This window comes from Zootermopsis nevadensis, unplaced genomic scaffold (genome assembly GCF_977971745.1).
Source record: "Zootermopsis nevadensis isolate Lab colony 2312 unplaced genomic scaffold, Znev_1.0 Znev_ptg000050l, whole genome shotgun sequence".
Classification (NCBI taxonomy): domain Eukaryota; kingdom Metazoa; phylum Arthropoda; class Insecta; order Blattodea; family Termopsidae; genus Zootermopsis; species Zootermopsis nevadensis.
The window spans coordinates 475,100-500,241 of NW_028259182.1; the positions used below are offsets into that span (position 1 = coordinate 475,100).

Here is a 25,142-nt window from a genome sequence, read left to right on the forward strand (position 1 = left end):
TTTTGTAATATATCCATTATTTATTATATTATATTATGCACACATCTGTAAAATTTTCTACATTCACAAGCAGCATTCTGTGACTCTTATAAAGAACACTATTCCAAATTCGTAAGCAGTTTTTGGCTCAGCAAAAGCCTGCATCACAGATGAAGTCTACATCTTCTAAGTACCAGCACTGACCATTTAAGCCACTGTTATAAACTGTCATTCCAAATTGCTGATCAATAAAAATTCCTAGGGACATACTGTGGAAATAATGAAAGGGCAGATACCTGCCTTTGTTAACAGCTGATCAGCCCTAGTTATTTGCATACTAGCATAATATTAAAAAGGTCTTGGATTTGATCCCAACTGACAATGTTGCAGTTTTTTAAGTACAAACAGAAAAAGTCTTAGTCATTATGGAGGCTCGATAAATAACCAAGGCTTGATTCAAAAAAAGTGCCCAATCACCATCTTAATCTACACTTCTGAGACTATTTCTCCCCAAAACAGAGAAATTTATAATAAAGCTGATCATTTTCCTATTTAGCAGTGCACCTTTCATGCGGAAAATCTGAAAGAACCATTTATGCTCTCACCATAGTTTAATGATGGGTGGGCAGTTAACTGAGCCAAACAACTGTATTGCTTCTGCCTATCTTAACCTTAATAAAGGCCATGTATATTTCCTTAAACATGTACAACAATTTACAAAAGTTACCCAACAACATCACCATAGAACACACAATCAAAGTTAAACAAGAACACCAAGTAGAATAGAAAATGAGAATCAAACAAGGTGCTTAATTAGAATGTTGGGAATACCAGGCTGTGGTTCCCTCTGTCAGCTACCATCCTATCAGAATACCGATGTATGGTTTCTGCTGTCCCAGAAGTACACCTTTTCCTCTTTGCAAAACAACACCAGGATTAAGAAACCCATTTCAGCCCTTATACTTATGTTACATGCACCACATTCCAAACTAAGTATTTAAAATTTTATTGCTAAACTACATTACACAGTGCTGAAATTTAAGTGATAATGGTTACAGAAAGGACAAAAAGACCTTTGGGTAGTAACACTTGATAAGCCAAACCACATGATTATCATCACTGTTTAATATAACCAAATAGGATTTGAGGTTCTCATGGTGGTGAGTACAAAAATGACTGTCTTCTGGGTTGTAGCACTGTGTAGTCTGGTAGAAGTTCACCAATATTTCAAAGGTCCTTGTTGCCTCCATCATCACTCATCAACCTGATGATGGAGGCAGCATGGACCTCTGAAACAATGGTGAAAATCTATCAGACTACACAGCGCTACAACCCAGAAGACAGACATCTTAAAAAACTAAGTTATTTCAAACTGTACAAAACTGAGCACATGCCATGAGAAGGCAATTATAATCACTTGATAATTATCAGCCTGACTGACCCAAGTAATCCGCTGCTGACAGGAATAACACTTTCTTAGGAACACATACTGTTATATTTGACCCTTGGTTTGTGCATATCTGATTTGCATCTACAAAATCTGATAATGTGTTTCTGTGAACACTCTTGCTTCTGGACTACCACCACAGTAAAAAGAATACCTTCTTATATGGGGCATACAAAAGGAATGAAATGAATATTGATCAAAATGCTGATTATAAATCTCTAGTTTTCCTGCAAGAATCATCATCACACACTATGGACTAGATAATTTTATGCATTAAAAACAAGAGCTTAAAGTAAAACAAAAATCACTGCACCCTATGTTTTAATTTCAGTAACAGCCAGATGTAGAGAATTATAAAATATGGGATCCCAAATCTCACTGTAAAGATATGTCTTAAATTTTAATATTCCACATGCCTGTAGCTGAAACTAACAGTTCAGTTCAAGTAATAAAACAGCACACTACAGCCTACCAAGTCACTTTTCAGGAATAGAAAAGAATTTTAACACTAAAAACATTCTAAAACTATGATATAGTAAATGTTTCACAACATGTCAATTGCTAGACACATGAAACACATTGTGGAAACCAGTCTTTGTATTTCCGTGTTTTCTAGGCTCATCCACCCCAAACCTGTGATGTTACATAGGACATTACCCAAGGAATTTATGAATATTACATTTATCACCACTGCATTGCCATATATTACAAACATAGACCCTTCATCCAATAATGATATTATATCCTTGGTACATTTTTTCAATGACTATCGCCCAATTATGAGGGCTCAAAGGTACATAAAATATAATTACAGAGTTAACATATCATCCTTACAGTCCCAATTATTGAAACAGACCTGACTGATGATAACAATAGCACCGATGCTACAGACAATCACAGGATGTTGCAGCTGTTACCAACCTTACAAAACAACTGAACCTGTGATGAGCAATCAAAGGAGCTGAGCACGTGCACTACGTCTCTTCCTCAACCACAGGATGACTGCATGAACAAACAGAGGCCAGAGGATCACAAACATGAAGGTTCTAGGCGAGAGATCTGGGAATGGCCACCATGATGGATGTCTCTCATTTGACCAAACCTGTACAAACATTGCATCAGCCGAATTAAACCCATTATGTACATGTGATGAGGCTAAACTATGCTTGTAGAGAGCCATGTTCCCACACACACTGCATTTCAATAGTGAAAGTACCATTTACAGTAAAACCTTCTCCAACATAGGTTTGTGGATAGATGTTGATCTGTTAAAAAATCTGGTCATTCACAAGTAGCATTTCTAATTTTTTGCCAATATTTCCTTGTATTCCCAAAGATTTTATTTTGCTCTCACAAATTATGAGATTATATACCTGTAATATACAATTCAGATCAGATGTTACAAGAAAATTACTTCCAAATAAAACCTCTGTGTTCAACAAGTAATGCCATCTCACAGCTTAATGTATAAATAACTTCAAGGTATTTCAAAGTCCCCTTCATACCCTTCACACAACAACAATTTACATTATAACTTGTACTTTAAAAATGTATTTTTGCCAAAATAATCACCAAGAAAGTATTTACATAAGAAATACAATCTCCAAGCTCAGAGTTATGTTAATTATACCATGGCTTAATGTGTATGTGATGTGTGTGTATGGGGGGGGGGGGGGGTTTCCCCGCATATGCAAGTGTGGACACACGTGCACCTTAGCTTTTTTAACACTGTTTATGGAAGTTTTTATGTAGAGCCCAAAACTTACGTGTTGTATAATATTTTGCCAAGATCCTTGATTGATTATTAGGTTTTGCCATAGTACTGCTTCAATTTCAGAGGTTACAAAGAATGACTTACTATGGAAAAATGATCATGAATGATAGGTACATAAGAATCTGACAGGATAAAATCATGGCCTATTTAAAGGCTGTACACTGGCATTTGCCTGGATATACTGAGAGAAACCATGAAAAACCTGTTAGGATAGCCAGTAACTGAGCTGAGATACAAACTGGGTACTTCCTAAATATCAGCCTAGGGCTTTGTGGCTGCACTAACCTGCTCAGTTTGTTAAGATTTAAGATCTTCATTATCTAAATGTATTTGTTATCCCAGAATATTCAACCAGTACAAACTGGGGGAGTAAGAACCCAAATTTGAAGTGGACCTCCGTGACATCATGAGGCAATAAACTCTATGCTACATGAAAAGGATGCCTCAAAAAGCAGTATCAATTCTGAACGCAATCACTCCATAACATGTCCTGCTGGGTTGTGAATAAAGCATTCTCCATTATGTTGGAAACATTTTTAAATATCTCATGTTGCTTTCTCAGAAAGAATACTGTAGTTTCTCAACTCATGATCACTCACCGACGAATTATGTAAGGATCCAGAAAGGGCAGAAACCTCCAGACTTCTCACTCTTGCAGTCACCCTATCCAGATCTCTCTGTAGGTGAAGTACAGCTTCACGAATCTGATCTGAGATGTCATTAACAGGCAGTGACTCACTCAATCTGGGCGGTGTCATAACGGCAGAATTTGGGCAACACTTAACCATGGCGATCTGGAGTTCAGTCTGGCTTATCCTCGTGGGTACGGGAAAAGCTGCGTTCATAAAACATATATTTTCTCAGGTTATCCCATAAGTGGTCTTTACTTATTCACCCAATAAAAATACTGTACTTTCATGCATATTATTTATTTATTAATAGTTTGTTTAATGCCACTTTTTCTACATGCATATTCATCACCCTCACTGTAAAAGAATGTGTACAATATTCTGTACATCAATCGACAAGAGTTACATCACATTACTATTAAATCTTGGTTTATGAAGCTGTAATGTTTGAATCAATGCACTAATTTTCTTAATATAACACAGAACACTATTATCATTGTCTCTGTATGCAATGATATTACTGTCTAATGACATGGTGGGGTGACTGGTACTTTTGGCTTGAACTGCTATACAAATGCGGAAACTATATATGGTTGTCTTTTGGGCTGTTGTGCCATGTTGTATTTTGGCAATATATCAGGGATCATTCTACCTTGATTCTTGGGATCGAAGTGATCAAAGTTAGAAAGTGGATGGCTTACAGAGTATTAGCAGAAGGATCAGACCAAGGGGATTGGCCAATCATAGCCATATCTGGATGTACTGGAAAGAGCTCTTTCAGGGCACCAGAGAGGACAGCTGGTCATGAGAGAGAGAATATGAACAGCCCTTTTAAGGGACAGAAAGGAATGCATCATTAAGTAAAGGTCTTATTCTAGGAGAATCTTTTTCCATTGCTTCCATGACCTGCTCATGGCATCTGGATTTCTTGGACGGAATACTGCTGTGATTTAGCAGGACACGTTGGTCCACATTGATGCTGTGTCTGCACTGCATAGTGACTGATAGGCAAGTTAATAACATATTCGATTTTCTCTATTTAATGATAATCATCATGAATTATGATAGTAATGAAGGTACAGACAATGGTGTAGGTGACAGATTTGGAATGGCAAGGCATCAAATGACGGGGGACACGACAAATGTTTCCTCATTGCAGCCAAGGACACAAATTACATTTTGGAAATGTTATAATTTATAATAATTAATTTTGTAAAATAAAGGAACTGAGACAACCTGTTGTGCAGTACAATTCATAACTATAACAAAGACCAATGTTAATGCAGAATACTTTATGCAATCAGAGGAGTGTGATTTTGAACCAAGGTCCTTATCACAGCCTTGGAAACCAGTGACATTTGGTTAAATTTATGCTATGCTTGTGGTGTTTGTAAGCTAGTGGGGATGATTTCCACTGTTTTGAGTGTTTCAAGGATTATTACATCAAGCTGTATTACTGAGGTAATGAAAATCGCATCCTCATATTCTACAGTTACTGTAGTGTTTACCTAATAAATCTGATTAAAACTAGAGAAGTGACAGTCACTTCTGTCCAAGCATGCATATTTTTTGTATGTGTGAATTTAAGTCCCATCTCCTTCATCCTGAAATTATTCAAATTGATTTAAATCTTCCAGTACTGATGAGTTAATGATACCACAAACTTCACTGGTATTTCTTAAGTCTAAAAATTTACTGATCCTGGAGTGCAATTTCCAGTTCTCTGTTTTTCCTTGAAGGCATTAGATATACACTGTAAAACTGCAAAAAAACATCCATTTATGGAAATTAAAATACCCACAATTTTAAACAAAGATAACTATTTCCTCACCCCTGTGTACCCTGGGGCTGTGTCGCTCTCTGGAACGCCCCCTGCTGTTTACTGTCTCTCTTCCTCCTTCTTCTCCAAGACCATCCATTGCAGGTGGCACAGCATCTTCTGCAATGTGGCTGTGATGACCATTCACATGATTCTTAATGGCTACACCATTAATATGACCATTAGGAATAATTTCTGTTGAGTCATTCTTTGGAATCATAGGAACACCATTACTGTAGTAATTTGGTTTCTTCGACCCTGACAGTGATCTCCCAACAGTAGAGTTTTCTTTCACTATACGCTCAGGCTCAGTCTGTATAAAATTTAAACATACAAGTAAGCTCACAGTGGGTAAGAGGAAACTGAATCTGCACTCCAACTTATTACATGAATGTGTAATGTTCTTCTGTAGACCAATCCATAATTATTCACGTGTACTTATTTTTGGATGTTAGCTCCCTTCCAGAAATGCCCATAAGAGGGGTACCGAAGGACACACTTGTGAATTATTTTATACTGATACTTGAAATGTGAAGACTTCAGTAGCTTTGTAGAATCTCCTGTTCAAAATCTGAGTGAAATTGGAGAACTTTAGGGTGCTACTTTGATGCAGTACAAAGTACACACACAGGAGACATGTCACCACCACTTGATAATATACAACCAATAAACAATGAGCTGGAAAATAAGATTTTTGCACATGTCTAAAACTGAACATATCATGTGAGAAAAGCCATACTGATGGCAGAACTGCACTGACCTCTACAGTGTCAATGAATTCCTCCTCCTCTTCATCATCATCTGGATTTGGAGGTAATGGTGAGGCTGAATAGCTGCTTGCTGGACTGGTTTCCAGGCTCGATGTGATTCGCCCATTTGCAGCTGATATCGCAGATGTCCTGTTTGGTGAAGACTCACGTGATACTGGAAAACAATTCCTCCAGTTCTGTGCTGATGTCCTTTGATATAATGGGGTATATACGGTGTTTCAAAATTAATTGATCTTCTGACATATGGCAAATAGCAAACTTACAACTTGTTCTAGCTAAGCAATCAATTTTAAGTTCAGTTTGGGAATGATGTTAAAATTAATAGGTCTATTCCAAGTGATAAAATCTTCTTAGGCAACAAGCTGTGTCATATGTGGACAAAAGCCCAATGCTTCAGAAACTATCTCTGACTCTTCCATCAATTACTTAAACACTAATTTATTTTTTGAGCTGTTTAAGCCAGTTACATTGTAAGATATCCTCAAAACATGAAGACAGTCTTCTGTTTAGGGAATGACAAAGACTGAACAACAAATGCAGTTACCCAGTCCAGTTCTCTTGTATAACAGTAATGAGTAGTTGAATATAATTACATAAAATGTGCAGTAAGCATGTCTGAATTAGTTAATACACTTCACTTACCCAGAGGTGAGCCACCGAGAGGGGACCCAGGCTGTGAACGTATGCGTTCAATCACATTTCCCACCAGCAACTCTAAATCTTCTACAGGAACAGAATCATAAAATGAACCAAGACTTCCCAGAAACGTTGCAACGTTGTCTGTATATGACATAGTTTCCACAATCTGACAAGCAAGAGACACAAAATAAAATTAAAGACAGGAAATACATCACAATTTTATCTGTACACAACAGGCCATGAAATCAGTTACATTTCCAAAACTAGCATCATCTTCATTTTGAAGCACACATGTTAATTTTAAAAGAAACTCAGCAAGTTGATAGAGTTAATTTCTGCTCACAAAATACCCAGTACAAATCTTGACCAAGTTATTGCATATACTAACTATGGTAAAAGTAAATTTTCTCAGTCTCTCCTGGCAAATCCTGTGACAGTACCATTTAAATAGGACAGAAATGTCTCCCTCCAAATTCTCACCATTCACCATCATATTGCCTTCACATCTGATGCTATAACCTCTACAGCTGAAAAAGCAAACTTAAGATTTAAATATCCCTAGATATGGATCCAAGGGGGAGTCAGCATCTGAAATTAACAGCCATGGGCTGTCCCTACATTATACCACCTGTGTATATAAAATTTAAAAATTTAACATCATCTTGTTGCTGGCACATAAGATAATATCTCTGTTCCACTATTACTTGTTTATCTTATGAAAATATAAAAAACATACAATAAATTACAGGGATTCAAACTTATTTTGGAAGATGACTGTCTTCTGGGACACTACACTGTGTAGTCTGGTGAAAGTTTACTTTCATTTCAGAGGTGTTTAACACCTCCATCATCAGGGTGATGGGAGTAAGCACCAGTGCAACATCCCAGAAGACAGTCATCTTCATATTCACTGCCATGACAACCTGACATCTCACATATTAATTTTTAATTAATTGTTTTATTTGACTGAACTACTGAAAGTCCAAAAAGCAAATGCAGAGATGAAAAAGTGTGATTTCACTATCCTTAAGAAATATCTTAGATGAAAATGCGACAGAACAAATAAGGTTCTAAAGAATGACAGCCTCTAAGCATGAACCTTCTTGAGCTCCTCGACATAGTTGTTCATTGCCTCCTCTCGTGACATGTTGCCCAGTTTGTTCCATGCCTCCCACTTCATTTTCTTTACCACTTCCCAGAACGCTGGTCTGGGTGCCACACATTGTCCCTCTGTTGCCTGTTTGAAGTATGCATAGAACCTCAGCATCAGCTCATGAGATGGCTGGTATGAACCTGCAAACCAACACAGTAGAAACAGAATTTCATAGCTTACAGTAGTAATTTGTGGTAAGCCACTCAGATCAGATCAGGTCAGGTCAACTTTCTTTACTGATATTTTTCATGGGTTCATCCATAACCTCAACAAATGCGCTGAAAGTAACAGATCAAAACTGCTTTGCATAACAACCTTCCCTACTCAACAGACATGATCATCCTACCATTTTCACCCGATGCTACATAACTTGGGCACTGAACACAGCACTGATAAACCAAACAACAAAACAAGGGTTAAGTTTGAGATTACATTCTCATAGGAGTGAGGATGATAATGGAGTTCTCGGTTTTGATGCCATGTAGACTGACAGAAAAAAAACAATGTTTCAAGGAAACACAGCGCATCCATCATCAGGGCTCCTTCAGCCCTGAAAATGAAGACAACATGTTCACTGAAATGTTGGTATCTACCTATAAATTTACAGTGTGAAAACTCATAAGAATAACAGTCAACTATCTGTCTTCATACAAGCATCTAAAATATTTTGAGTCTTCTGTTTCCTTCAAGATCATTAATTCTATCTTTCTCATACTCCCTTTTCTTATACCTGAAACTTCTACTAGTTTGACCTCCTACAGTGTTCATATTGTTTACATTCATTTGCCTTGGATCCTGAAATCACTGAAATTAGGCCTAATTCCTTGGATCCAACAATTTTAAGCTCTATTTGTCAAACCATGATCTTTGCTATTTCAAAAAATGAAGACTTTGCCACATGAAAGTCTACTGGACCAGAAAAACGAGTTGAAGAAATGTAATGCTTGTAGAAATGGAGAGAGACAGCAACATGATGTATGAACTGACATACAGAGACCAATAACTGCTAAAATTGATACATACTGATTAAGAAGAGCAGGTCATGAAAATAAATGGAAAGGATTAGATAGAGAGCTTTCTATGCATACTTCGCACAGCAAATATAGTGAACACAAAATGGATAGGTTGTCATAAGTCTCATCCCTGACATTACCACTTCAATGTAATCTGATGCTGGCAGGAGGGCTATACTAGAAGTAGTTGAGCAAATTTAATTTTGGTCTATGTTGGTTAAATATAAAGCCTACTTTCTATGTTCACATCACATGTGACTTTTATCAGCAATGGTTTACTTTGTTCTCCCCTACCCTCACAAAAAATTAACATAAATTATAGATCTCATCAAGTTACACAAGCTTTATTCACATCATTTTTTGATTTGGTAAACATTTAATGAAATACAAGGAAATCTTTAATGGTTCTTAGGTAGTGTGAGTAGCTTTGAAACAATCTAAACATTATTAAATTGAGTATATACTCCCATTTATTTTCCCCTCCCCACTTGGCCAAATAAAAACTGAAACCCATGTATACAAATATCAATTTATTTTGAGACTTTAAGCAAGTTTTAGCAAAAATATACTGAAAGTCAATGTACTTGATTACATAACATTCACTGAAGATTTAAATATTATGTAATATGAGCATTCATAGGATATGGTAGTCAAACGTTCAACACAGAAGACTGTTGAATCAAAGAGACACCATTTAAATTTGATAAACATCTAGTACATGAAGATTTCTGTCTTCTGGGTTATTGTGCTGTGTAGTCTGGTCGATGTTAACCAACGTTGTAGAGGTCATACTGCCTCCGTCATCAGGCGATGAATATTCATCGCCCTGATGACGGAGGCAGTATGACCTCTGAAACGTTGGTTAACATCTACCATACTACACAGTGCAACAACCCAGAAGACAGAAAACTTCATACTCACTGCTGTGAAAACCTCAAATCTTATATCTATAACATGGTTCAAACCACTGAATATACAAATTTAATAACATGAATAAAAAATAAAACTGTTTGGAATTGTCCAAACACCATGGCCAATGAGGTAAGTAAAATCAGAAAGTCCTTCCAGGACACACTTCCATGTTTCTTTTGTTAGGGGTTAAGAACCATTGCTGGCATCTGGCCTCTCCCAAGCTGCTGAATATAAATGTGAACTGCAAGATGCTTCACTATGGCAAGTCATATCAAACTGTGGTATTCTACTATACATACAGAATGACTATCTCAATTATATGTCTTGACCTCTGGCCTATTTAAGATTAACACTTGTAAGAACAACTCTAGCCTTCAAAGTGAGAAGCTTCAAAGCCTTTCACACAAAGCTCAAGGTCTGAAACACAGAGGCAGATATTTTAATCTTTTTTATCTTAAACTGATTGACTTTTGCAGGGGAATAACATATATATATAAACAACATACTAGCAACTGCGCAGATTCATTTGTTTTACATCTATAATAGAATGACAACTTCTTACATCAGTGATCATCTTATGCATTTATTTGTCCCCCCTGGAGGTATCCTTCTTGACCAGTTGATAGCTATTCAATAGTCTTACAAAAGCGTAAAATTTAATGCCTAACCTGTGCTAGTTCAATCCATCATTTCAGCACATTTATCAAAGATCCATTTTAACACAAGCTCCCACCATCCACAAACATCTTCTAAATGGTTTCATCCAATGTGGTCTTCCTACCAAAATTCTGTATGCATTACTTGCTTGCTTACCTTGTTCATGTATGCTATGTGCCTCATTCATCTCTATTTTGGCTTTAATCACCCCGTCAATATGAGGTTAAAACTGCAAACAGTCACGTACTTCACTGCATAAAAATGGCAGGTAAAATTTTCTTTTTGGTACATTTCAATATTCTAATAATGAGACAAACTCATATTTACTTTTCTCAGACAAGCATTATTACTTACTAGCTTAAGCTGAGAATTTATGTGCTTTTTGCAATTCATCTATCAATCCAACAAAACATTATTAGGGTCATGCTTGATAATATTTTCCAGTCTTTTATTCACATTTCTGTCATAACTACTGTTTTACTCATTAATTTATAGTTTAATAACCATATCATTTCTTGTATTAAACTAATTAATTTAAGCAATGATATATAATCTATTGAGATGTGTTGGGGTTGGCATTGTTGAACTGTTTAATGACATTGTTACACTATAATATAACATCACACCGCCACCTTCATTTCTTACTGTCCTGTCTGTTGGTTCTTGCAAGAAAAATATGTAATTAAAAGTACATAAGGTCATCTATTTGGCATTGAAATGACATTGCCGGAAGACACAAAGTTTGACGTCATATCCTTTCACTTTTAGAATTAGAACTTAATGGCAGTAAGAATAATTCACTGTTAATTTTTGTCTGTCAAGCTTATAATGAAGCATGCATAAGACCAATGTAACGTACGAGGTGCGATCGGAAAGTTTCAAGACTGTGTCAATAGAGGGCGAACCGGATGTAGTACGAGCTTCTGCCGCTAGGGGGTGCGGCCTACATTCATAGTGAATCAGTGTGCCAGCCGGCATCATCGAATTAGCATTTGTTTCTTAATTACGGGCGTTTTTGTAGTGCATTACACCGACCCTCCTGCGATTTCGGAATGGCGTGTGCATCAAATTTTACCAAAGACTCGCCAAAACGGCTACGGAAACCTATGAAATGCTAAAGCAAGCATTTGGGGAGTCCGCAATGGGTCGTGCACAAACTTTTGTGTGGCATTCACGTTTTAAAAATGGCCCAACCTCTGTCGATGATGACGAGCGTTCTGGACGACCATCTTCGAGCACAACGCCCGAAAATGTTACGAAGATTCGGCAGGCCATTCACGAAGATCGACGTCGTACCATCAACGACTTGTGCGACATTGTTGGGATAGGCTATGGGACCTGTCAGCTGATTCTAAAGGAAGAACTCCACATGCGACGCATCATGACAACGCGCCAGCGCACACCGCCCTCAAAGTTCGGCAGTTTTTGGCCTCAAACACCATGGCCGTCATCCCGCACCCTCCTTATTCGCCGTGTGACTTCTTCCTCTTCCCAAAGATGAAAATTCAGCTAAAGGGAAGGAGATTTGAGACGATAGAAGAGATTCAGGCAGAATCGCAGATGGTGCTTGACAGGCTGACAAAGAAAGATTTCCAGGGATGCTTCCAGGCTTGGCAGCGGCGCTGGGATTGTTGTCTTCACTCCCAGGGGAACTACTTCGAGGGTGATGGATGAATTTAATACCTGAGATAAGTGTACGGGTTTTTATAGGCGTAGTCTTGAAACTTTCCGATCGCACCTCGTACATCAGACCCTCCTCGTTGGCGGGTTTGCGCATCGCGGTGTATGTCCCTCGCTCTTGCGCAGATGCACGAAGTGATACACAACAGCACACGTCTGCCTACCTGTCTCAGTAGTAACGTGGATATTGAGTTACACCAATTGTACTATGACTGTACTTTTGTTGTTCTTGTGTTCGATCGGCCTGGAAACGTTCGCCAGGAAAGCGGACGTCATCCCAATAAACACCAACACTGATATTTAATGTTTTTGATCATTAATTATATACAGGGTGAGTCAAGAGTATGTTTACAAACTTTGTGTGCGTGTTCCAGGATAAAAAATAAGAAAAAAAAATTCCTATGAACATGGGGTCGCAAATGTTTCATTTTCGAAATAATAGCCAAAAATAATTTTCAATGTATGCATTTATTGCCAAGTATAAGGACAGGGATGTTTGTTTATAACAGATGCTCAAAGGTTGTTCCTCCATTCTCCACACATGCACGAGCACGACGTACACACAAGACTGACGAATTCGTTCGTACACTCCAGGGTTTCCTCGAATCATCTGGCATGTATTCTGCATACGTTCCCATAGGTCGTCATCATTGTTTATGGGTGTTGCATAAACGACGGACTTCAAGTGACCCCACAGATAAAAGTCCAATGGATCAGGTCCGGTGACCTCGGTGGCCATGCTACTGGGCCACCACACCCAATCCATCGCTGAGGGTACTGTTCACTGAGAAGTGTGCTGGGACTCCGTCTTGTTGTATTCAGTGGTGCATCTTCAAGGAGACGTGGCAAGTGTCTTCTTAAGAATCGCCGATATGAAGGTCCTCTTAGACGCGATGGAAGCATGTGTGGACCAATAAGCATGTCGCCATTAATTGAAAATCTTTGCTGGAAGCTGGATTCACTTTGATATAAAGTCAATTCATTGAAACTTATTTTTGGCTATTATTTTGAAAATGAAAAATTTGCGACCCAATGTTCATAGGAACATTTTTTCTTATTTTTGATCCTGGAACACGCACACAAAGTTTGTAAACATACTTTTGACGCATCCTGTATATATTAATTATAATGTTTCGCATGTTTTTGATTCTCATACTAACCCCATTCTTCCCGTGAGGTCTTCACTTCGCACAACGCAGTTTTGCGGTTCACGGAGGTTTTCAAGAATAAACATCAGCGAACTGTAAGGGTGTACTATGCAAGCATTAACTACGAGTTTATTAAAGATCCGTGATATAAGAAAGAAGAAATGTAATTTTAGTGGCGTGTTTCCAGCAAAATCCTGGTAAAAACATTGCTAAATAAGCTGGAAACAACAACGATGCTACTATAATGATGACGATAAAGGAATTAAACAGTCCGAGTTCAGACCAGGCACCAATGGCATAATGTCCAAGCCGAATTTCATGAAAACCCGTCCAGCCATTCTCGAGCTAGTCTATGAATGCAGATGGACATCAAGGCTGATGACGTCATCACGGAATATGACGACATCAGGGAAACCAAGGGAATACCAAATGCAAGCAAAAATAATAATACTTTGTAACACAATGGTAATAATGTTATCCAAAATCTCTGTGGTAACAATGCGATGACATCACCGAGCATGCGCATAGGGCCATGGGTATCAGCATCTTTATGGTCCCACATCACCCTGTGAGCATCCGTCACGTTGGTATTACCAATTCGAGTAAAAAAGAACATTTGACTTTGGATTCTGTTCTAATAGCATATTATTTGTATAAAATTCCATGAAAATCAATTAATCTGTTCCAGGTAAAGCTACCGATAAATAGCAGCATGATCTCTTGTCCTTTGGTTACACAAAAGCATAAATAAACACTAATTAAAACTTAATCATGTTGTGTGCGATTGTGGTAATATAAAAACGTCTGCAAGTAGGTGGCTCTAACACCACTAAAGGTAGTACATAATTCTTCTGATAGGTGGATCTGCCCACAACAATAATGTTGAATGTGTGTAAGAAAAACCAAAGACTACTTGGATGAAAATGAGAAATGGCCATTTTTAATTTGGAAGCTTGCAATTTACACAACTTACATAACAATGTCAGAGCAATTAAATAAATTTGACAAACTTGACATACCTCAGATGAGGGAAGAAGAATACAAACCGGTGGGGAAATGTCTTTAAAATATTTAATATCAATGAGATGGGAGGATAATATTAAAACGGCTCTCAGAGACACACATGTAAGCATGTACTTTAAACTGGTTGAAGGTGTTATACAATGACAGTCTTTGGTATTAACCATGTTGAATCTCTGGGTTCAATTAAGTTGGTTATTGTAAAATAGATTAAGGAAGGCAAGAAAATAGGAAATACAGAAAACGACAGATAATATAAATGGAAATGTAAAATGAAAGAATGAGAGTGCATGCCTATGAAATTGGGATCACGGAAAAGCATGTGTTGTCCGGCTCTGCTACTTCCTGACATCATGTTATACACTTTCCATTACATTTAATTGCCCCAGGCTAGTCATAAGTAGGGCATGGCAACCATGCAAAGAAACAACATAAAATGTAGTAATGTAATGCAGTGGTCCATGTAATGACCATTACCAGACTCACTCTCTATAACATTCACCTCTGTACTGCTGTGAGACTTTCAAAGACGTTACAACAAATTGTGACACTGGTATTATCCCAACATTTGTACAAATTACAATCAATGGTAATGAACTTTTTGGTTCCATAAAAGACAAAGCATTTCTTGAGTACCTGATCATACTATCAGATTCTCAAGAATGACTCTGCTCCACAGAGTTATTTAGTTAGTTAATTTGTTTGTTAGTTATAATAAGAGAGTCTCAAATAATTCGAAACCCATGTCAAACAAATATATATTTGTCTTAACACAACTGATAAATGACTCCTGTATGTGTATTGAATTTTTGCCATAAGATCATCACCCGTCAATTCGAACAGAATAATCAGTGTCAATGTGAAATAGCATGGTTTCGTTTTCTTTATTTCTGTTCCTGTTTCCCTTTGTCCTGTATGTTATAATTAACAATGGTCATGTCAAGTTACTGTTCACTATAATAAATTAATAAATTAAAAAATGTATGTGTGTATGTACTGGAACAGGCTAGACGGCCCAATAAATAAAAGATAAAGAAGATAAATGAACATGATCTTTATATCCACCATCAAATATAGTGGATGAATAGTTAGCATTCAAGAGGTTCTGAGTTCAAATCTTGGCCCACAGACTAACTACCCTGTCAGGTTTTTAGTGATTTTCACTCCTTCCAGACAAATATGAGGATGGTTTGATGAATTTTTCTCAGGCTACCAGCTGTGTCAGGGTGTGGAATGGAGAAAACACCAACATTTCAAGAACCATCTTCATCCTCATCCTCAGGGTACTGAAATTCAGTACTGTGAACTTCACAGTACTGAAAGACAAAGTTGGTTCTTGAAATGCTAGTGTTTTCTCCATTCAACCATGTGACATGGCTGGTAGCCTGAGAAGAATTCATTATACTTAGCTGCCATAAAAGTTTCAGATCATAATCCTTGGAGCCACATAAACCGGTCTACAGACGATCATTAAATAAACCATAAACAAATAAATATTTACCCTTGTTTACCAAAATGTATCTCTGGTTACCATACCTCTTTTTTTCCTTAAAATAATGGATAATTAGGTGAGGTCTGAAGTCCTCATGGAAGCAAGTATGAAGACAGCGTCTTCTGGGTTGTTGCACCAGTAGTCTTGTAGAAGTTTACTGGCATTTCAGATAATTTTGCTGCCTCCATCATCAGTGTGATAAGTACCTGATGATGGAGGCGGCAAACACATCTGAAACACTGGTAAACTTCTTCAAGACTACTGGTGCAACAACCCAGAAGACAGCCATTTCCAATGAAGAATTAATTTCTTTCTGAATAAAGTTTTGCTTAATAAGTGACAACAAGGAAAGCATCCCTTTTAAAAAATGAATTAATGAATTTTAATTTTGGGTGAACACAGTTCCATAAAAGCAGAGAACCATTAGCTACCCCAGAAGATCCCACAGCATGCAGTTATTCACCTTTCAATTAATACTCATACTTCTTGTTTACACTCCATGAATATAATTGTACTTCCTTTCACTAACCAACACCATTACTTAGGTATATGTGGCAACACTGTCACTGTATTACAGCCTGATCTTGGGTGTATGAATTGTAATTAAGAAAGTATTTCCAACACAGAGACCGGTCTTCAAGAGTTTTCTACATGAAGGTCAAATGAGAGTTGACGGTGACTTTCACCTTGCAGTTACCAGCCATGTTGTGCATTGGAAAGCCTGCCTTACTTGTTTCAGGGGCTTCATGCACACTGCCAGAATATCCTGAGTTTAAAAAATATGGTTATGTCTGGTTATCGATCTTCTGCACCCAAAGCCATGCTTTACTTTTGCAACATATAATTTTTTTTTTCTGGTGGGCATATTATAGCACAATGTTTTATGTACACAGGAATTTCATGGCAGAGCTGGTGCTGTTTAACGGTAGTGACGCATGTACAGTAAAAAAGAGAAATGCCAGCGGCAGAAATAAAGTCCTTACAGCGGTGAAGGGGCATTTTATAAAGGATAAGACACAGAATGAAGAGATAAGAAAGAAATAAAGAGATATTTTCAATAAGAGACTAGAGAATAGTACAAAATTCAATGGTCAGAATATCTTCAGAAATTTAGCCCTGGAAGAATGTCAAAACAAGCTTATATGTAGAGACCAAAAGGAAAATAGATCTTGGTAGATCATTTAAGCAATGGGATAATGAAGCTAGAACACAAAATAACCCTAGTCCCTGAAGTGAAGATGACAGTAATGATGATGACAAGACATTCTCATTCCCAATCAAGGAAATGTTTTCCAACTTGTGACATATTATATGACTACTTTTACTTGCTACAGAAAGAGCAGACTATAGAAGTAAACTACAAAGACATCGCTTCACAATTTGTACTCTTCAACAAACATAAGCACAGAGATCAAATCAAGGAGAATAAGATGAGTGGGGCATGTAGTATTCATGGGAGAGATGTAAAATCCATAAAAGAAATTAGTTTGAAGAACTGAGGGTAAGAGACCACTCGGGAGGCCAAAGCATAAATATAAGAACAGTATTACGATGGATCTTAAAGAAAGTGTGTGTGGGAGTGCAGACTGTATTCAAGTGGTTCAGGATAGGGACCAGCTTTGGACTCTTGTATGTACATGTATAATGATCACTGTAGTCCATAAAAAGGTGAATACTTCTTGATTAGCTGAGGAAGTATTAACCTGATTGAAAAGGACTCTGCCCCGTAAAGTTAATATGTGTAAACTTGTTTGGCATGTTTCTGTTACTCTTACAATGCATTTGCAGCTTATAATAGTACCAGTAAATTTTCAGCTGTATAAACATTACAATTGTTTAATAGTTCAATTTAAATTTGTGTGCCACAATTTCTAGCTCTTTTCGAATACATAATTTTAAGAATCTTGCCTAACTTACCTACCTGAAATGTTTCCACCTCAAGTTACTTCTGCAATGCAACTAAATTCCAAATAATAGTGATAAGATTTGGAAAAGGTTAGTTGATGCAACTATATGGAAAGCTGGGGTAGCTCAGTCAGTATAGTGACTGGCTATGGACTGGATGACCGGGGTTCGATCCCCAGCAGGGGCAGAGGATTTTTCCTCTAGCCTCTGCATCCAGACCAGTTCTGGGGCCTACCCAGCCTCATACCCAATGGGTATCAGGGTCCTTTGTCGGAAGTAAAGAGCAGCCAGGGCGTGACCACTCACCCATCTAGTGCGGAGGTCAAGAATGAGCAGGAGTTAGAATACCTCTCCCCCCCAAGCACCTACATGTATGGTGGGACAGCTTTACTTTACTTTTTTATTTGTGCAAGGTAGCAAAGTAATGCACAATTTCTTATATAATATCCAAATGAGTGTATAAAGCCAACCTTAATCATATTCACCTCTATCACCAATAAAATACTTTATTGTAACAAAACAGTTACTAGTTTACCACTTAACGCAGAAGATAAAGAGAAACTTTCAAGAATACATACAAAATCAAACACAGATAAGGGCAGGAAATCTCACTGAAAAACCCACAGGTATTAAATGTGTGATAGAGCAATAAACTGCATATGTGAGTAGTGGTTATGAGGTTGATCTCATGGTATTGAAGTCCACTATTCTTCCAAAACAATTAAGCATCACTTTTAAGGTACACTCATTTTTATTGATTAACCAATGCATACGCCATTTCATAATAATGTATTACCTGCAGAAACTGACATGGAATGTGCTAATGTGCTGTGGAGATGATTTTTAACAATAAATCTAAAGGAATGAAAGATGCAATATCTCGCTTTCGTATCCAATTTTTAATATTACTATTATTATTCTCCTATTTTTGGTATTTATATTTATTATTAGTTTGATTATAAATTCCTTATTTTAGAGGCAGATGAGCCCTATGAGCAGTTCAAGATACCATTCGAGTTTGAACAATTGCGGGACAAACAAAGCTCAGGAAAAGTACCACAAGTGGTTTCACGGTTAGGATTAAAACTACAAACCTCTCAAATATAAATCAAACATGTTACTGATGAGATAACCTGTTTGCTTTGTCTCCTCTACTCTGGTGTTCATATGCTAGGATATGAACTGTTGATGACTGTACAAAAAACAGAGCATCATTACTGAAGTGTTTGCCAGAAGAAATTAAGAAACCATCTAGGAACAAACAAAATACACCAGAAATGTAATGAACTCCCTTGTCTGATGACATACATAATGCAGATAAATTTTAGTGGGACTGCCCAAAATGTATTAATCTTTTACATACATACATACATATATATATATATATTAGAATCTGTTAAGCCACAACTAGATTCATTATTACTTGATTCACTTTCTACACAGTTCAATAACTTTTAGAGCTGTAACAGACAAAACATTTAACCTTATCTGTGAATAAATGAGGACAGACATATGAAAGTGCTGTGCTGTGAACAATACTAATGAAATGCTCATTAATTCTTCCCATTACTGTGAAAGCGGCATAAATATGCTACTGGTTGTGTTAACATGCGTACATGCATGTGCACACACACACCATAACACAAATTAATTCTACATGCCAGCTCACAACTGTTTGTTGTAACAGAGGCAGGCTCAAAACTTTGAGTAATTTAAACATTGGCTAATTTTTGGCTAGCTACTTTGTTCATATATTCCTATTTTATCAACTAGAGTTTACTTATAATCACTTTAAAATAAAAGAATGAGGGTTCCTAAAATATGTTTACCTACTCACCACAAATAACTGGCAAGTGTAAAAACATTTCTGAGAAATGTACTGCATAACTATGGGGTGAATGGATTTCCAAACAGATTAAAGTTTCATTTGTGAAACATTGGATATTGTACTTATGAATCAAGAATAGGGCAGAAGTTAAGGAAGTAGTTGTAGTCCTATCAGAGTATTATTCTGATACTTTTCTGTAGGCACTGAAAAAAAATGCAAGTCAAGATTGTTGGTAACCTGTATGATATATAAAAAATAGGTTCTTTCCAACTCCACCAGCAAACAGTCAATAAACAAGTATTCAAAACATAACCTCCATGCGTGTTTGGGGAAATAAAGGTTCAAATGTTACAATATGTTGCTTTTTCATATACCTACTGAAGTGTCATACTCATGCAGGTGGATCTTATTTTTAATCTTTCCAAGATATGGTTTATGTAAACATGTTGTCAGTAGCTCAGATAACACAATGTTACTGCAATGACTGCAGAACAGTTTCAAAATGAAGCTCATCTTGGCAAGACGTGAAAGGTGCAATTCATACCAGAATACATGGCTTCCACATGCATACTTGCACATTTTTAATTCTATAAATATGCCAAGCTCTTGGAAATCTCAGAATCATGCCTAGCCTAACCTAACCAAACATACAAAGGCAACCAACGGTAGCCAATGAAACCAAGGTAACCATGGTTATGAAGGGAAACATGGTAACCTGAGCAACCATGGTAGCCATAATAACCGAGTAGTTCTCAACCTGAATCACACAGACTGACAGACAGGACCAGCCTTAAAAGATATGCTGAGAAAAAAGACACATTTTGTAATTTTTGACCAAAAAGTCACAATCTCCATTAATAAAATTGCTTTTAATTTCTTTTTAAAACAACTATGTGAACTTGTGAAGGTAACAAAACAAATCAATAATATATGCAATATTGTGTACTTAAAATAGTTTTTCTTCCCCTGGGGAAAAATATAAAATGCTACTTAACACATTTTTGCATCATGCAAGTCTTAAATTCTTGGAAGGCCTCTGGTTTGCTCTGGCTCCTTTCAGAAAAGTCCAGACTTTCAGGCTTCTGTATATATGCATATGCATATGTACACATACATTTTTTTGCCCAAAGTCAAGGTAAGTAAAACCAACATTGTGCTGCATTTTCAACCTTGGTATTAGAAGGAATTGAGTGATCAGTTTCTGCTAAAGCTCCTTTATATGGGGAAAAGCCATCCAAAACAAAGTGATACATGCGATATTTATGATGTTAAATCTCGGTAATTGCGAAAATTAAGATATTTACTAACAAATAAAACAGTGATATTATCACAACTGCATTTATCTTTCCTAAAAAACAAACAAAAACATTGTAACTTTCCCATTACTTTTAGATTATGTATTATTTTGTCTTCATTTCTTTCACTGTTCAGTTTCTTCCTTCAAATATCTTTGGCTCATTCTTAAAATAAAAACTTCCAAGCATGGACGACTAAACTGAGAAGATATCGAGGGCATCATGCTAGTATGACATATGAAAAAACAGTTTACACTTGAGGGAAAATTCTTAAGCTTATTTGGTTCAGCAAATGTGCATTATTAATGTTTACTTGCCCAAAGATAACTGTGACTGTGTAGAGCAGCATCAGCATTATACTCTTTTGGTATGACATACATTCCACTATTTTGTGTTTTTAAGCCAAATATCTTTGAATATGCAAATATACTGATACATCCTTTTGGTATAATGCCCATGTATCATTCACACAAAATATTGTATCTCCTATGAGATTACAATAATAATAATTCCATAATACTTTATCAATTTTTTACATGTTGCCTAGCTTAAACTGTTTTGTAACTCCAAGTTAAAACTAACGCCTGACAAAAAATCATGGAACTTTATCATCCCCAGCAGGAAACCTGCCTGGTTCATGCATTCTTTAATTTTTTTTGCAGTCTATAATCCTGAGTCCTTGGCACTGGTTATTTTGAAGTTTTAAGTCTAATTTATAAACATCCTCATAGTGTTATGCTCTCTGTCTTCCTAACAACTTTTAAACAAATTGACCAAAATCAGAATGAAGGACATGCCATAGGAGGTAACACAATTGTCATATTTTTAAATTCTTATCATGAGTGTCACTCACTGAATGCCATAAAGTGACCTGCTTGTATGAAATTATACAATAAAGGTGGAGGGCCTGTAAAGCTAAATTTCAGCAGGGTATGAAGGAAATTGCTAGATTCACACCTCTGCTGCATTTAACAAAAGGGAAGAGCCTTAAAATATAATTCTGCAGGCAGTGAGGTAGGCCCTAGAAACTATATGAAAACAATGTTTTTTAAATATAACACTTCTGTTTAGCCCATTATGTACGTAACACATGACCACACAATAGTAACTGACAATTCACTGATGACAGGCAAGTAAACTGTGGTACTGAACAATGCGAATGGGAAATTACAAACTTACCTACAAGTTTTATTGGAAATTTGTGTGTCAAAAACTACCAACAAGACAATAACATGAACCTAATTATTAGCAGTATTTATATTAACAGAAACAGTGTAACTAAATAGCCCTTTAAATGGCAAGCAGTATTTTGAATTTTCCTGCATAGTCCCTAGATTTGACTAAAGGACATCAGGAAACCAGTAAGATGGAAGCTGCTCTCAGCTCAATTCACACACATCCAAACATAAAGCACAAGCCATCAAGAATAGTTTTCTTTCACATGTAAAATAACTTCCTGGAAGTAACTTTTAACAGGTTTGCATTTGCATGCATCACTAAGCTGGTAGATTTTCTATTACTTCAGTGTAATAAATAATGGGATCTGAGTCACATCACATGAAGTGTTAGGAGCCAAGCCAAACTCATATTTGGGATGGTCCTTTCTAAGTCAAGTCTTGTATTCCACCACATACAAATGCTGACAAAATGTACAAGTAAATAATTGTTGAAATGATTAAGGGAAAAAAATGCTAAATTCATTTCCTACAAGAAAAGTTTGTGTTGCAACTTCTAAACCTGCATGGTCATTTTCATGAATCCTGGTATGCATCTTATGTGGATCTCAGAACAAAATGTTTTACCTACTAATTCAATCAATTCAGCTGAAATTTGATCAGTACCTGGTGAGAAATATCTTTTAAACTTTTCAACAGCAGTCTCAATCTCAAAACAGCTAAGTTCAGGTAGTAATAGCTCAGGAGTATTATTTCTAGCTGTATAACATCATTAACCCAATGCACATTCAATAACTGACAAACGTGGTGGGGATTTACAAGCACGTCATCATTCTCATCTTTTACCAAGCTGTAGCTATGTTGGTAACCCTTCCTATATTCATTTATGCTTCTGTACAGGTTTCTAAGACAACAAAGATGTATATACAAATAGAACATAAATAAATGATAAAATTAATCTTCTAATGCATAATGCCTAGCAGCACTAACAATGCCCTCCAGTGGATTACATGACAACAAGGTCCTTTCTTCAACTATCCATTTTAAATTTAGTCAGCAAATAGGAATTTTGAACATAATATGTAAAGAAAAGCAAGGTTATTAAGGTAGCTGTAATTTATTAAAATGTCCCTAGTAAGGTATGACAGTTTCTTATTTATAACACATGGACATTAATTTATCCTTCTAGCAGCATGCAAATGAGTATACATGATTACTTGGAGTTTACAAACAACACTAGGAATATAAACATTTAACACATCCAGCAATAAAATGATATTCTAAAGGACATGCAAACTTGACAGCAATGTGTCTTACATCAGAACTAACTGAAATCTACATTTCTCGTTCATACAGTTCAATTATTAAGTGAGTAAAACAGGTTCAATGATAAGGGTTTCATTCTGAGCTGGGGCAGGAGTTTTCTCTTCATCACAATTTATAGACCAGCTCTGGAGATCATTCTTTCAGGACAAAGCAGCTGGCATGTAAATTTGGCCATTCACCTTGATCTACAGCTAACAAGATTGTATGTCGTTATGCTTAAAACCAAATATATCAAACACTCAATATAATGTAACTGTATGAAGCAATGAAACTCCACAGCACTGCAATGGTTATGTACATAAGATTTGGCCTCTCAACCATGCTGAATTCAACAAACAGAATCATATCCACCAAAGGATAATGAATTTAAAACACATTGCATTTATATACAAATGAAGGCCAAGTAAACTTTCAGAAACACTGTGCTTCTTGGTAATCCAAAAACTGGATAATCTTGTTAAAGAGTATTTATATTGGAAATGGGGTTATGAATGTGCTCTGGAAAGGAAATGTAAATTGTTATTCTATTCTTGAATTACACTGAAAGGCGTAAGTAACGTAACTGGCAGAAAATTTTGATGAAATCCATCTCTCCCTCCTAAGCACTCACAATTGATAGTGAGAGTGCAACATCAATTTAAATAACCTATGTCTTGTTCCAAGATTATGGTACAAAATGTAAACTCTTAATAAGCCAAAATAATTACAAATGATAACACTAATAGTGATGGTGGTGATTATTATCATAATAATGTGACATCCGTTATGTATGATATATAATATATAAAGAGCGATAAAATATAAATGCTATTAAAATATTAATGATGCACACAATAACTGATGGTCAAAACAAAGTTAATTTTGGTAATAGGAAGCTAATCAGGGATTAATTAAATAGAATCAGTATGACTGAAAAGAAAATGAAATTACCACAGGGCGGTACACAATGTTCAATTTATCCATATTCTTGGATTAATTTAGTTTCAATATTCCTTAAAGGATAATACAGTTGCATATACTTTTTCACATACTGGCCCAGGTAGCCGATACTGTATAATGACAGTGACCTCTTCTACTTTCATTAGGTATTGATAGCCGAGCTTTGTTATGTTTTGAAATACACAACTTACCATTTTTTGGTAAATTCCTGATGACATTCACTGCAGCACGAAATTTTTCTTCTGTTGTCATTTCTGTGGCACAAACGCGATCAAAACACTTCACAGCTGATAGCATATATAACCTATACAGACACTCCACACAACTCCGCTAGCCGTTAGAAGACTGAAACAAAAGAGCATCAAGCCACGTAATGTAATCGTTCGCACGAGCCGCGCCGAGTGTACAACACAAAAAACTTCAAGTAACGCTATGTACTGACACGTAATTAAGGTTCACTTGTGTTTGCCCTCCCTCTGCTCGCTCGTCCAGCGATAATCGTTTAAGCAGTAAACAGATAAAAATTTATCCTTACATGCTTA

General features: G+C 36.6%; 1 protein-coding gene across 1 annotated transcript; it reads right to left on the reverse strand.

Annotated features, from left to right (window-relative positions):
- LOC110837038 (acyl-CoA-binding domain-containing protein 5) lies at positions 1-25,142 on the reverse strand. The gene is made up of 8 exons (XM_022078791.2): positions 25,043-25,142; positions 24,792-24,945; positions 8,157-8,350; positions 7,061-7,223; positions 6,409-6,572; positions 5,661-5,961; positions 3,800-4,035; positions 1-2,528 (listed from the first exon to the last, which is right to left on the reverse strand). The coding sequence occupies exons 2-8, from the start codon at positions 24,895-24,897 to the stop codon at positions 2,379-2,381; spliced, it is 1,314 nt and encodes a 437-aa protein (XP_021934483.1). The 5' UTR covers positions 24,898-24,945; positions 25,043-25,142; the 3' UTR covers positions 1-2,378.